Genomic DNA, 14,983 nt, shown 5'->3' on the forward strand with positions numbered 1-14,983 from the left:
TGTGTATATGTATATGTATATGTATATGTATATGTATATGTATATGTCTATCTATGTCTAGAGAGAGGGAGAGAGAAGCAATTGGCTCACCTGATTATGGAGGCTGAGAAGTCCCAAGATTTGCAGTCAGCAAGTTGGAGACCCAGGAGAGCTGAGGGTATAAATTCCAGTCTGAGGGCAGGAGAAGACTGATGTCCCAGCTCAAGCAGTCAGGCAGGCAGCCATTCCCTCTTACTCAGCATTTTTGTTCTATTCGAGTCTTCAACTGATTGGACAAGGCCCACCCACATTACAGAGGGCAATCTGCTTTACTCAAGTCTGTGATTTAAATGTTAATCTCATTCAGAAATACCCTCACAGACACATCCAGAATAATGTTTGACCAAATGTTTGCTCTTTGGAATTCACAGGCTCACCCCAGCTGTGTGGGTGCCTGGAAATTAACAGATCTTTAAAGTTGACACATAAAATTAACCATCACAGGACTAAAAAAACATGTCCTTCCTTCTTTCCAAACTTCTACTCAGGGAGAAAGGCATAGGATGGAGGTGGAATGGGAGAAGTATCAATGAGATCTGGGTTGCCACAAGTCAAATAATTGTAAGACAGAGGGCTTAAAAACCAAAAAGAAGTAAACCTTTTTTTATTCCAAACTCTAAGGCTCCTGTCTTAGTCTGCTCCAGCTGCCATAACAAAATACCACACAGTGGGTGGCTTAACCCACAGAAATTAATTTTCTTACAGTTCTGGAGGCTGAAAGTGCAAGATTAAGGTTCAGCAGGGTCAGTTTCTGCTGAGGCCTCTCTTTGTGGCTTGTAGACAACCACCCTCTCTCTGTGTTCTCACATGGCCTTCCTCTGTGCACGTGCACTCCTGGTATCTCTTATAAGGACACCAGTCCTATTGGATCAGGGCCCCACTCTTATGACCTCATTCAACCTTAATTACCTTCTAAAGACTCTGTCTCCAACTACAGTCACACTGAGGGTTAAAGCTTCAACATATGAACTTGGGGGGACACAATTCAGTCCATAACAGCTATCCTTCTTCTTATCTCCCTGGAACCAAAAGATGCTATATCCCGCATTTATGGTGTAGTCATGGCTCCCTCCAGCCCTAAACACCATATACAGAAAGATGATGAGGTTCAAAGGGCATCATCATAATGATAGGCAATTGAATACAATCATAATCACTAGCATTGTCCTTATCATTTTTATCCCAAGACATTAAGAACCTGTTCATAAGGTATTTGCTGGTTCACAAAGAGAACTCGAAAAATCAGTTTATTCAGCAATGTTTACTGAGTAACTTTGATGCACTCAACTAGCTACTTTTGATGGGAGGGCACTAAGATGAGTAACACAACCCCTGCCTTCAAGGTGTCCCAATTTTGGAGGAACACTTGGACACTCCCGCATATCTAGAATCCGAAGTAGAAAGTGATAAATGTAATGGAAGAAGTAATAGAATGTGCTACAGGAGTTTGGAAGAGAGATACATATACAGTTAATAATAGTCATTATCCCTTATTGAGCATGTACCATTTGCTTGGCAGTTAGCTTAATCATGATTCTCAATTTTCAGGATCTTACATTATAAGATAGACAAGAATTCAACTCATAATTTATGAAGTACTGTATGTATCAGTGGGTAAAGCTTTATGTTTGGTACTCTCTTAGATGCAAAGATGATTAAGACATGTGCCCTGTCCTCTGGAAACTCATAGTATAAATAAAAAAATATACAAAGGGGTGGTTAGCAGAACAAATTGCTACATAAATAAAGAAAAGAAGTGTTCTCATTCTCCACTGGCCAGAGATAGGCACCTCTTAGGAGTGGGAGAGAAGGTGAGTCTGTGTCTGTGGCTTGGAGACTTGGAGCGTCACCATGTCTGGTCAAGGCAGCTCTATGCAGTAGCGTCTGGCAGAAAAGCCAGGAATTTGTCTGGAGTGACTTGGTGGTCCGTGGTCAGGGGCCTGAGGAGAGTGGGAGAGAAGACAGAAGCTGGGTTACCTGTTGTGGGTTGGCCCTGGTGTGGAATTTTACAGTGAGACCCAAAGACCATAATCATCCAGCCCACCATGGAGCTGGGCGGAGGGGACAGGGAAGTGGAGAAAAGTTTAATAAAGTGGCCAAAATTGCAAGTGTGAAGAGAGGAGCTCTTACCCAGGCCAGACCCAGCTCCCCTCCCCCTCTCAGACTAGAGGGAGAGTAAGGGAATCCCTTGCCCTTCGGCATCATTTGTGTCAAGGAGGCAGCCAGAACTCTGAGATCATTCTGTACATTCTGGGCTTAAAAGTAGGACAGGGAGTAATGTAATGATAAGTGGATCAGGAAAGAGATTGGAAAATAATGGTGGAGGGTGGTGGACACCCACAGAGTAGTGGAAACGCGAACAGCTGACATAGAGCCCCTGCTGTGTCCCAGGAGCTTTATGAGCGTTGCCTCCTTTAACTCGGGGTGACCGGGTAGGCCTTGAGGGAGGCAGAGACAGGCCCCAGAGCAGAGGCTGGGCAAGTGGCTCTCGAGCTGAGCCTGGAGCCGGTTCCTCCCGCCGCGAGCCGGCACCGCCCCTGCGCTCTCCCGGGTGGAGGGTGACCGCGGTCGACTAAACCCAGCAGGTGCCTTTCCCGCCCGCCCGGGCCAGGCCTTCCTGGCTCAGCTAGTGTTTGGGAGCAGGAAGAGAATGAAAGTTTGGGGAGCAGCGAACATCTTGCCTAACAACGTGATTACATTTCTTTCCTAAGCAGCTGGAACGATAATGGCCCATCTCCCGGGGGCAGGGGCGCGCTCTGGTGATAGGACTGCCTCCCGGTGGAGGCGAGGAGCCCGCCGAGCAATTCCCACCGCGCGGCGCCCGAGGTGCGGAGAGCTGAGCCGCCGGCGGGGGGGGAGGAGCGATTGTGACCCGCCGGGTCCCTCCCCTCCGCGGGCACTGTGATGCTGCAAGGCAGCTGCTGGCCTGGCTTGTCTGTCCCCGGCCCCCTCCCGCCCAGCGTGTCACAACAGCGGAGGCGGCCTATCTGGAGCAGTTGGGGTGGGCAGGCCCAGCGGGGAGGCGAGCGGGCGAGCAGAGCGGTCGCGATGGTGAGCCTTCCGGGTCTGGGGCGGGGGCCGGGGGCCGGGGGCCGGGGCCCCGGGGCGCGGGGCGAGCGCCCAGCCGAGAGCCGAGACTACGCAGGCTAACGGATCCATGGCTTTGGATCTGCAGAGCTCAAAGTCTCCTGGGGGGCAGTGTCAGTTCAGGGTTGAGGGGACAGAGGACACCTGGTGCCGTTACCCTTTACTGTAGAGGGAAAGGAGACACCTGGGGCGAGTTGCCCCTCGAAAGGACCTAAGGGAGATCTGCACAAGCAGGCGAGTGGAGGGAGGACATGGGGAGGCCGGTGCAGAAGAGGTGAGATTCTGAGGGATCCCCAGACGGGCAGGCTCCTCAGTGACCAGAGTGGGGAGAAAAGGGGGGCACTCCGGGGATTCCAGATGGGTGGGCTGGGCCCGGGGGGCTGGGGGAGTGGGTGCAGTCAGGTCCCCAAACCCAGACAAATGTGACAGGGGACTTAGAGCATCACAGTTCCCCCAGGCTTGGGGTCGTTCTCCTTTCCCGTCCCAAGCCGTCTGCTTGGGTTTGGGGCTCTTAACAGCTCGAGGTCGCCCCGCTTTCCAGGCACCTGGCACCCATGGCAAGTCCCCAGTTTCCAGCCGTCAAAGTCAGAAGGACTCTGGCACACAGAAGTTTCCCTCCGGAAGGCCAGGGGACTTCTGACTTCTCATTTTGTTTCCTACCTGCCTTAGGGGGCTCTGCAGCGACTCCTTTCCCCCACCCCTGCCTCTATCTCCTCTCCCAGATGCAGATCTTACTTGCCAGAGAGGGCCTCGCCAAACTCCGTAGTTCCACCCTCTAGAATCCCCCTGTCACCCTCCTCGTCCCAGGGTGGGTAAAATTCGCCTCCAGTCCACTTCTCGGGGGGGTCTGGAAAGCCGGAGACCTCGCCCAGAGTCCTGGATTCCGTAGCCGGAGGTGGGTGGGAAAGGTTGGGTGGGGGAGGGGAGCGGAATGAGCACGTCCGGCAGGCCAAGCTCAGGTTCTCTGGGCACTCTGGCTGCAGGAGTCAGTGACCCAGCAGGCCAGGCGAGAACCTCCCCCCTCCCCTGGCCTCTGCTCATTTTGGAAAGTGCCCAGGGCCCTCTGGCTCTGGCCCCAGCTCTGCTGGTTCTTGCTCCAGGTCTGGCCAGCACTCTCCCTCTCTGGAGCATGCTTCCAGACACACCTGGGAGCTTGAAGTACCTGGGGAATACTGGGGAGAGTGGCCAGAGGAGTCCACGCCTGCCTGAGGTCCCTGGTGTGGGGCTGTAGAAGGTGCCCAGAGCTGGGAGTTCAGAATTTTGGCTCCTGGCTCTGCAGTTAGCTGTGTGCCTTCAAGAAGGTCATTTAACCTCTCTGGACTGGTTTTTCTCATCTACAAAATGAAGAGAGGTTATAGTTCAAATTTCTAAAGCTCTACCTAGCTTTACGGTTTTAAAACTTTTTATTATAAGGAATTTCAAACATATACGAAAGGAGAGAGAATGATATAATGAACCGCTGTATATGCATCATCTAGTTTCAACAATTATCTACTTAAGATGAGTCTTGCTTCATTTATTCTCCTTTCCCTCTCTCCCCATTATTTTGAAGCAAATCCTAGGCAGCATACTCAAGACTTGATATTTAATATTTATAACATCTAGCACGTAGCTAGTGCTTTGTAATTTTCAAAGTGCTTTCTCTTGCATGTTTTGATTTTCACCCTAATGCCATAGTTGACTGTCAGAGTGGAGCCTAAAGGAGGCTTATAGGGGAGCCAAGCGTCATAGTTTGCCCTCTAAGTGAACTTCAATGTGTATTCAACAGGCAAGTTTCTGAAAATACCTGGTAAATCAAAAACTTAGACAGTAAAACCTTATTTTAAATGTGCTAAAGAATTTGGATGTTTAATTGAAAACCTATAGTTGAATATTTTGAAAAAAGAGTATCTTTTATTTATTTTGAAATACTGAATTTTGTATAGCAGGTTCTATTTAGAACATGTACTTCCATGGGCAGCATTGTCTTGATGGGAAAACATTTTTTTTATTTTTTATTTTTTTTTATTTTTTTAAAGATTTTATTTATTTTCTTTTTTCCCCCCAAAGCCCCAGTGGATAGTTGTATGTCGTAGCTGCACATCCTTCTAGTTGCTGCATGTGGGACTCGGCCTCAGGATGAACGGAGAAGTGGTGCCTCGGTGCGCACCCGGGATCCGAACCCGGGCCACCAGCATCGCAGCGCGCGCACTTAACCACCAAGCCACAGGGCCGGCCCGGGAAAACATTTTTTATTGAACATTTACCACTCACAGCAGCTCTTCTTAAAAATCCCTTGACACATTCCTAAAGGCTGGAATGACACGTCTATAAACCTAGACCCAAAGAATCCCACCCTTGCAGAAAGGGCTTTACTTCCTCCAGCAGGTTCAGTGTCAAGCAGCCATCCCCCACATTCTCTTTTCCTTGTGGGGTTGGGGAGACGCTGCCTCTGTGTTAGGGAGAATTCGATTCAGCATTTCTGTAGGTTCTAGGTAAGAAATGTATACCTAATCCTATAACTGAGCATTCCCGTCTGCTCCCCCTGTCCCTCTAGTAAGCAGTTCTCCTGGGAACTGAAACTGTGACACCTTTTTTGGGAGGTGGTGTGGAGAATCCTGGCCAGGTGCCCCAAGCCAAGCTCATATCAATGATACCAGGCTAGAGAAAGTGTCTGTGGTTTATGAGGAGGTGAGAGCATCTCACACAGCCTCCTCAACTGCATTTCTTCTGGATTGCAGAGCACCAGTTGAGTTCAGGTGGGAATAGGCATCAAACGGCAACAAAAAGTCTGTCTTCCCACAAAAATGGGCAGCTAGAGAGGAGGGGAGAGTGTTCTGGAGGCGAGATGGATGCAAGTTTCTATGTCTGTTGTCCTCTGCAAACTGCCCTTGTGTTGGCAGGCATGGCTGAGCTCTGCAGGGTCCATACTTACATGCTGACCTCAGAGCACTGCTTGGGGTACCCAAGGGGCTGCAGGTCACTGCTCCCTCCTCCCTCCCATCACTAAGTGCAGGTTCCCCCAGAGGTCATTGAGTACACGCCTCTGAGCAGTGGAGGAGTCCTGATGAGCAGAGCTCCCCCAGGCTGGGGCTGGGGCAGAGGTGCTGGGTACATGAGAGGCAGCTGGTGAGTTTTCATAGGAGCTTCCAGACTCGGGTCAGGCCCAGCAGAGCTAAGGGTTAGTGCTGTTGCTGCGTGTCCTTTCTGAGGGGGATCCTGAGTGACCTTGAAAGGAAGATGAAAAGTTAAAAATAATTTTTGAGGAGGAAATAGCTGGTGAATACAGGGTTGGTGAAGGGGTGGGTGGGAGGAGGTGGTGCTCTTGGGGAGCAGAAGCGGACTAACTGCTCCTTTTTCCTTTGGCCACCAAGGGACCAACAATACTATCTGTGGCCTTTGTGGTTGACATTTCGCCTGTCGGTGTCTTCCTGTTAGAATTTCTCCCAGGTGATGAGCTGAGGAAGAGAACAGGAAAACGGAGTAGGCACTGTGCATAGGATTAAAACTCCTTAACTATCTCTCACTCTTGCCTCTAATGTCAGCTAAGGCTCAAAGCCTTTTGACATCAGAGGGTCTCTTACGCTGGGACTCTCCTTACCAACCCCTCGCCATTCCTGAGGTGGCCTCACGGCACCTCGATTGCCGCCCTGACTGCTTTGCCGATAACCTGAGCCCCTCCTGAGCCGCCTGCATGCGCGTGTGTGAATCTAGGTCGACTCTTTGTTCCTGCTGTCTCTGGCTTCTATCCATTCTTTGTTGGGAGTGATTCCAAATATGCTCTAATTGATGGGTTTTGAGCAGAGATAATTCAAACAATCTTTCGTGAATCACATTTGCTCTCACTTTAATTATCCCTCTGTAACACTGTGGAGCTACTTTTTACTTACCATCTCTGACCTAGATCCTAAAATGTATGTGATTTATTATCCGAGCCTGACAACTAGAAATAATTTGGTGCAATAAGAAAGTGACAGTGTAGCATCAGACCACACAGGTGGTCGGGCACTGGTCTCGGGGTTTCATGTGGCATACACTGTTGGCCCTTGAAGAAAGTTCCTTTCCTAGATAATATGCCAGTTTTACTGTTTTGTGATACTTCAAAATGATTTTTAAAGCTATGAAGCCTCCTTTTACAGAGGATTGTGATTAGGGGATCTTAGTCCTCTGAGAGCAAAGCAGCAGGAAATGACTAATATTAAAATAGAAATAATATAAGATTGACATAAGGAAAGATTTCTTGCAGTGGAATTATAATGGCTGTCAAGTTCTAGAATTTCTTTTTTTGATGTTCTGCAAAACACAGGCTCCCCTCCCCGTGGAGGACGGGTGTAGGTGGCACAGGTGTCTCGTCTGCTCCGCCCTGCGTGAGCCCACGCTTCAGACACACTCAGCAGTTTGTGGGGCCTGCCCTGGATTTTCCTGCCTCTTGTTCACACCACTCCTGAATCCAACAGAAAAGATCGTGTCGGCACGTCTGCATTCCTCAAGGTCTCCGCAAATATTCTTCCTCCAGGAAACCAAGCCAGAAGTTGTTTTTTTCTCCTTTAAACTCCTGTTGCCTCTTAGGCACCAGCCACTCTCCTCATTAACTAGACTGTAGCCCTCAGGGCAGGGTTTTCATTCCCATCATCCCCGTGACGGGGCACCGGCTGCCGTCAAGCTCTGTGCTCGACACCGGGGGCTCGGTGAGGAAACAAGCGTTCCTTGCCCTCACAGGACTTACTTTCTCTTCTAGGAAAGTCAGCAAATAGAACAAGTGACCGTAGTGTGGTGTGACAAATGCAACGATAGGGAAGAAGGGGATTGTGGGAGCGCACAGTAGGGCCTATGCTGGTTGTGCTGGATCCAGACTTCCTGTACAAAGTGACATTTAATGAGAGACCTGAAGGATGAAGAGGAGTCAGCGCAGTACCTTTCAGTGCTTTCTTGCACATAATAACACAGTCAATGTTTGTTGTAGGAATGAACAGAGGAGGTACCTTTTGTAGTTCTCCCAGCACTAGGTCTGTGTAAGCAGGTGTCATACTTCTCTGTTAGTCTCTCTATCTCCCTCATCTTCACCCCCTGGACTGCTGGGCAGAGAGGCTCCAGCAGCACACGGGCCCCTCGCCTCACAGACCCAGCTCACTGGTCTGAGCTCTACAAGCCCTGATTCAAAATAGAACTGAGAGAGAGAAATAGTGTGAGAAAGTATGAGCTCTGACTGGCTAGAAAAGGGAATCTGAAATATGAGTTTGGAGCAAATGTATGACTTAAATACCCTGTGCTGGGTCAACTTGCTCTCTGCAGCCCGCCTCCCCCACAACACGTACACACCAGCCCTGAGAAACAGATTCCTGGTTCTATCAGAGAAGGATGACCCATTTTCAAAGAGGCTACCACCATGAGCCACACTCAGTTTCTCTCTGCACTGGAGCTTTTCTGCACAAGTTTGGCCTTGCTGTACATCATCGGGCTGCCTGATGTTGTGCCGGCACCCCAGGGCCCTGGAAGTTCAGAGTGCAAGTGAGGCAGGAGGTTGTGTGGTGTAAAGGATAGAACTCAGGCCGAGGTCAGAAGACCCGGATTCCAGTCCAGGCTCTGTGCTACAGAGCTGTGAAATATTGAATCTGTCCCTTTACCACTGTGAGCCTCAGCCTTTTCATCTTTACAATAATGGGCAGGGAATCCTATTTGGTGATCCACGAGGCCAGTCCAGTTCTAGTGTCCTAAGCCCTCTGAGCTAACATAACAACCCTGCTTATGACAGATGGACGGCCTCTCTCAGGCAGGAGGGCTGGCCTCCCAAGCCCCTCAGCACTGGGTCTGCTCTGTGTTGATCTGTGTAGAACTTCCAGGCAGGAGGACGGGAACGGTGGTCAGGCAGAGCGGCTGGAGAAGGCTGGCTCAGTGCTTCTTGCTTTGAGTGAGGAGCTTTGCACTGCTCTTCATTCCCCTACTGGGAGCAGGTGCAAAAGGTGTGTTGCATTGGAATGCTGGCCATGTGCATAGATCTTAGTGCCCATGAGGGCTTATGTAACTTTTAATTTCACTTGTGACTTCTTCATGTAACTTTCAAATTCTTGTTTGCCTTGATAAATTAGGCTCTTAGTAAATGCTGGTTGAATAAATGACAGAGTGAAATGGGACAGGAAGAGCGTGGGCCCTTCAGGGATGAGGTAATTATGGTGGATGGCATCCTTATTGCTGTTCTTCCTCTATTTCCTATCTTTAATTTTTTTCCTTTCAGTATGAAAAATTTCAAACTTTCAGAAAAGTATAGTAGTGTAATGCCACCCGTATATCTATCATTTAGATTTGATAATAATTATTTTCCTGCCATATTTACTTAACTGCTGTGTTTGTTGAAGTATTTTATTTTATTTTATTTTTATTTATTTATTTATTTTGTGAGGAAGATCAGACCTGAGCTAACATCCATGCTAATCCTCCTCTTTTTTTTTTTTTTTTTTTGCTGAGGAAGACCGGCTCTGAGCTAACATCTATTGCCAATCCTCCGCCTTTTTTTTTCTCCCAAAGCCCCAGTAGATAGTTGCATGTCATAGTTGCACATCCTTCTAGTTGCTGTATGTGGGACGCGGCCTCAGCATGGCCGGAGAAGTGGGTGTGTCGGTGCGCGCCCGGGATCTGAACCTGGCCTGCCAGTAGCGGAGCGCTCGCGCTTAACCACTAAGCCACAGGGCCGGCCCTGTTGAAGTATTTTAAAGTAAAATAGGGACATCATGACATTTTATCACAAATGCTTCAGAAGCAACTCTAAAAGGTGAGGACATTTTCATACTGAACTACACTTTCATTATCATCCTTAACAAAATTAATCACTTTCTCTATTTGTCCCCCAAATATTTTGATTTGTTCAAACCAGAATTCAAAGTCTGCGTACTGCATGTGGACGTTGTTTCTTTTGATACGGAACAGTCCCCCTATCACCTTTCTTTTTCATGAATTAAAAAGATTGGACCAATTGCCCTGTAGAAGGTCCCACCTTCTGCATTTATTTTATTGTTTTCTCATGATGTCACTTAACATATACCTCTGCTTCCTGTGTTTTCTATAAAGTAGAAGCTAAGTCTAATGGGTTGAATAGATTAAGGCTGAGTATTTTTGACAAGAATTCCTCATGGGTGGTGTTGTGTGTGTCATATTGCATCACATCAGGTGGTCCTTCATGTCTGCTTTTCTCAGTATTAGTGGTGTTAAGATTCATCCGAGTGTTAGGCTGGTGCCCATTGTAGTTGCTTTTTCTCCTCGTGACCTGTAAGCAACAGTGATTCTTTGGTGCTATGTGACTATCCAGTTCCCCATTAACTTTTCACTTACTGGTGGTGGCATCCTTGTCCAAATCAATTATGTAATTAGAAACTGTAATATGGCAGTATGTTTTAATATATCCTTCCTTCTACATTGATTAGCTGACACTCTTCTGTTAAAAAAAAGAGCTTTCTCTCATCAACAAGGCTATTTGGATAGGGACAAATACGTGTTTTTTTTTTTTTTTTCTGGGGGTTTTCTCTTTTAACAACACTAAGGACTTGTGGATTTTTATATATACATCCTATTTCAATCAAGTACCGTTATTATTCTTTTTGATGTTCAGATTGTTTCATCTTTGGCAGTGGGAGCCTCTTCAAGTTGGTTTCTGAGATCTTTTGACATCATCCCAGTCTGTGTTATCTTCTGTGCTTTCAGGCACTATAAGATGTTCCAGGCTCATCTTGTACATTCCTTGCCCCAGACCTAGAAACTTCCATTTCTCCAAGGAGCCCTGGATCCTGTTAGCAGGGAATGGTGTTAAGAGCCCTTTCTCTTCTCTTGACTGGTGTAGCCACTTTTGGCTTTTGGAAGCACCTATCAGTTATTTCTGAGTCTATTTTATACCTCCAGTTACTCTTGTGAATTAGTTTAACAGGGAAAATAGCTCTTCCTAAGGTGTGCGTGTGTGTGTGTGTGTGTGTGTGTGTGTGTGTGTGTGTGTGTGTGATACAGAAAGACAGAGGGAGAGAGAGAGGGAGGGAGAAAGGAAGAGACATTGATTTTGTCTGTGAAGACTGGCATATTTATTAGTGTGAGATTAAAGGGAGTATCAAAAGGGACTAAAAACATTGATGTCACCATGTTGGTGGTTTTCAGATCCCCAAGACCCTTCACTCTTCCTCCTGTGACCTTTGATCTTCCTGAAATTTCCCTGCAGCTGCACTGAAAAGGCCAGAGTGTTCGAGAGGGAGGGCTGATTGGAGACGAAGCAACAGCACAGACAGGCCTGGAGGATGGTTGAGGGGTGGTGGGGGTGGGCGGCCAAGGCTCAGAGGGAGGGTCAGGGCCACAGAGGATGTCCTCACCTAGAAGGACAATATGTAGGATCAGGCTCCTTTTAGGCCTCTCCAATGTCCCCTCAGCTTTGGACACCTCCTTAGGAAGCCACGGCTGTAAGCTGGATGTGAAGCTGTGGTCTGGTTGATAACATGCTGGTCGTGGGTGGTTCCTGGGTGTAGGACACTGCTTTTCTTGGGCATGAATTGAGTCCTAAGGCGAAGGCAGAAAATAGGCCTCACAATCAAGGTGAGTGGAACTGGGACCCGAGGTCTCTAACTTCCCACATGTGCCTCTTCCAGGTGGAGAATAAAGCTACAAGGTAGCATCATAATGAAAAGAATGGTAAAGACAACAACAGCAATAATTGTGGCTAACATATTATTTTCAGATGAGGGGAGGTTAAGTAACTCAGCCAAGGTCACACAGCATAGCAAATAAATTGAGGAGGCAAGACTCAAACCCTGCAGTGTGGGCAACTTTGTGAGTGAAGTCTTTCTCTGGGCAGCAGGGTCATGGAAATACAGCCAGGTTGTATTCCGGGCTAGGGCTCGGTTATATACTGGCTGCTGTGAACACCTGTATTCCATCCTCTCCAAAGGCAAGGGCAAGAGACAGGGATAGAGTAGGTGCTCAGCTGTAAAACTGAATTCTGGAGCAATGGGTCCTGACTCCTCTAACCCTTTGAGATGTTACTCAGGGCCGCTGCCCTGCTCCCATTCTCAAAGAACCTCCACGTTTCCAGGAGTCCCATACTCTGACGTGGACTCGATGTATTTCTGTGCCCAGCCATGCTCTCTGGAGGCTCTGCTCCTGGCTTGGATTACCCAGAACTGGAAAATGCCAGATTGGGTCATGGATAAGAATAGAAACTCACAGACCAGGCACATGCTTCCCCGCTGGGCTCTGGCGCGTGTCATGGGCACAGAGCCACCTTGTGCTGGCTACTGCTTCCCCACAGGTAGGATGTGGTGGGGATGATGAGGCCATCCTCCCAGCAAAATGCCATGGTCAGTTTGTATTCACACACACACTCACACATTCACACACACACTCACACATTCACACACACACGTACACACACACACCCCCCTCCCCATCCTAAGCTATTAGTACTAGGACCATCAGGTAATTGTAGCATCACACCAGAGTAACACAGAGATAAGGACACTCTAGAGGTCAGCTTTATTTAACGCTTGGCCTGACATAGGCAAGGGAGCAGGTATGGCGGCTACAAAGAAATTTTCCAACCTCTTGGCATTTAGGAAGAGCCTAATTTATATGCTCCCAACCCTCCCTTGCTGCTGTACCAATCCATCTTGTTCCTTTGTAACCAGAACACTAATGACACCCGTGATACATACTTCCAGAGCCAGTTCTTTCCATGAGTGTTTATCAGCTCTAGGGTATTTTGAGACTTTGTGTGTGTGTGTGTGTGTGTGTGTGTGTGAGACTGTTGTCTAGGAAAGTCAGGGTCTAGGCATGAATAGGACTGCTGCCCCTGTGTCTGGGAGTGACTTTAGGGGTGCTGTCTGCTGTTATCACTGGTTCTTCCTTTGATCTCCTTCATCAGCACAGGGTTTCATGGTTTGGAATGAGCTCCTGCTTCCTCTGTCCAGCAGCCCTCATTTTCCTTTTCCTAGTGCAAAGGATTAACCCTGGAAAGCACCCTTTAGAGCAAACCACAAAACCATGGTTCTTTGTGGAGTCGGCACCAGATACAGTGGTGCCCAGACACCAGAAACCTCAGCCCCTACCTGGTTCTGGGATGGCATGGCTGGAGGGGTAGATGTCCTGCTAGTGGAAAGTGAGGGAGGGACAAGTGCTCACATGCGCGGACAAGGGCCAAAGGCATGGCCAGGGGCCCAGGACTCTCTAACCTCGACTCTACAACTCCCCACAGCGGGAATGCATATCTGTCCACGTGGGTCAAGCGGGAGTTCAGATTGGCAATGCTTGCTGGGAGCTCTTCTGCCTGGAACATGGCATCCAGGCGGATGGCACCTTTGGTGTGCAGACCAGCAAGATCGACGACGACGACTCGTTCACCACCTTTTTCAGTGAGACTGGCAACGGGAAGCACGTGCCCCGGGCTGTCATGGTAGATCTCGAGCCTACTGTGGTGGGTGAGTATGGGCTAGGATCCTCTCCACGGAAAACACCCGTGAAGCTGCAGAGGCTTGGGCTCGTGATTGCTACGGAAGCAGAATCTCTAATTGGAAGGACTCAACTAGAGTTCCCGCACCCCACCCCTGTTAGCTCCTTGAATTCTTCACGGTCTGGGGACTCTTCCAGTAGGGATCAGGGATCTCTGCTCCCACTATAGCTCTAAGCTATGCACAACAAAGCGCACTCTGCTTAAACTCCTTAAACCTGCTGAGACAGACCGAGATTGTCAAGATTCTTTACTAAATACTAAGGGCAAAAAATATAAATAATTTTAGAAATTATAAGAAGCCTCCACATGGTCAATTTCCCAAAGTATAGGTTTCTGATTCTATAATAATTGCGGTCTGTTCTCACAGGTCTGTATCTTGCACATGAAATGGAGTAACAGTAGGCACATTCTCTTATAGCCAGAGGTTGCTGTAGTTCTAGAATATGCCTCATTAGGATCTTGGAAAACAGGAATTCTGACTTGTGTTGGGACAGGATTCTTGCTGCTTTCCCTCTTCCCCCTCTCCCCCCTGAGTCCCCTCCTCCCAGGGCCACTTCCTCTGGGTGTGGCCCCTCGGTCAGTCCTTAGCTTACATCAGGATATCCTCAGCTTCAAGGCTGGCTCACCAAGCAAGGGGTGGACAGGCTCCACAGAGCATTTGGGCAAATGCCTGTCATGCCTCTATAATAATTTCCAACAGACTACAGGTACCCACCCCTTGGATACTCTGTACAAATACAAGAAGTGCAGATTACTGCGGCCGGCCCCATGGTGTAGTGCTTGGGTTCGGCACACTCTGCTTCAGTGGCCCGGGTTCGCGGGTTTGGATCCCAGGCATGGACCTACACCACTCGTCAGCCATGCTGTGGTGGCAACCCACGTACAAAATAGAGGAAGACTGGCACACCACGTTAGCTCAGGGACAATCTTCCTCAAGCAAAAAACAGGAAGATTGGCACAGATGTTAGCTCAGGGCGAATCTTCCTCAGCAAGAAAAAAAAGTACAGATTACCTTCCCAGGCCATGGCACAAATGGGTGATGTCCCTGGGGGTGGTGGGGAGAGTGACCATGAAGAGAAGAATGGATGTAGTTGGGGCCAGATGCATCTTGGTCAGGCACATGCCCACTTTGTGTGGACCCTGGGAGGTGAGCAGAACACCCTTGACAGCCTCTCTAGGGCTCCTGCTCTTCTAGAACCTGGAGCATAGCTTTGCTTCCAAGTCATTGTAAAATATCTCTACTGCCTGACATACATTATTGCCACCTTGAGGTGGAGGTTAAGGGTGGGACAATTCCTGGGAGAGCCTAGGAACTGGGCAGATCACCCTGAATCTTTCTCTGTGTCCCTAGAACATTTTAATGCAAATGAAGTGGGGTTAAATTTTTGGGTAACCTCACAGCATGAA

The 14,983-nt window shown here is 48.5% G+C and overlaps 1 protein-coding gene across 3 annotated transcripts in view; it reads left to right on the plus strand.

Moving 5' to 3' along the window:
- Window positions 1-14,983, plus strand: part of TUBA8 (tubulin alpha 8) — a 32,803-nt gene that overhangs the window by 12,106 nt on the left and 5,714 nt on the right. For 2 of the 3 annotated variants that reach the window (XM_058559180.1, XM_058559181.1), the window contains one exon: window positions 13,322-13,544. In XM_058559180.1, coding sequence (XP_058415163.1) covers window positions 13,322-13,544 — 223 coding nt within the window. Of the gene's footprint in view, window positions 1-2,639; window positions 3,091-13,321; window positions 13,545-14,983 lie in introns of those variants that run through there. The other variant, XM_058559179.1, reaches the window with a different exon arrangement.

This window comes from Diceros bicornis, chromosome 17 (assembly GCF_020826845.1).
Source record: "Diceros bicornis minor isolate mBicDic1 chromosome 17, mDicBic1.mat.cur, whole genome shotgun sequence".
NCBI classification, from domain to species: domain Eukaryota; kingdom Metazoa; phylum Chordata; class Mammalia; order Perissodactyla; family Rhinocerotidae; genus Diceros; species Diceros bicornis.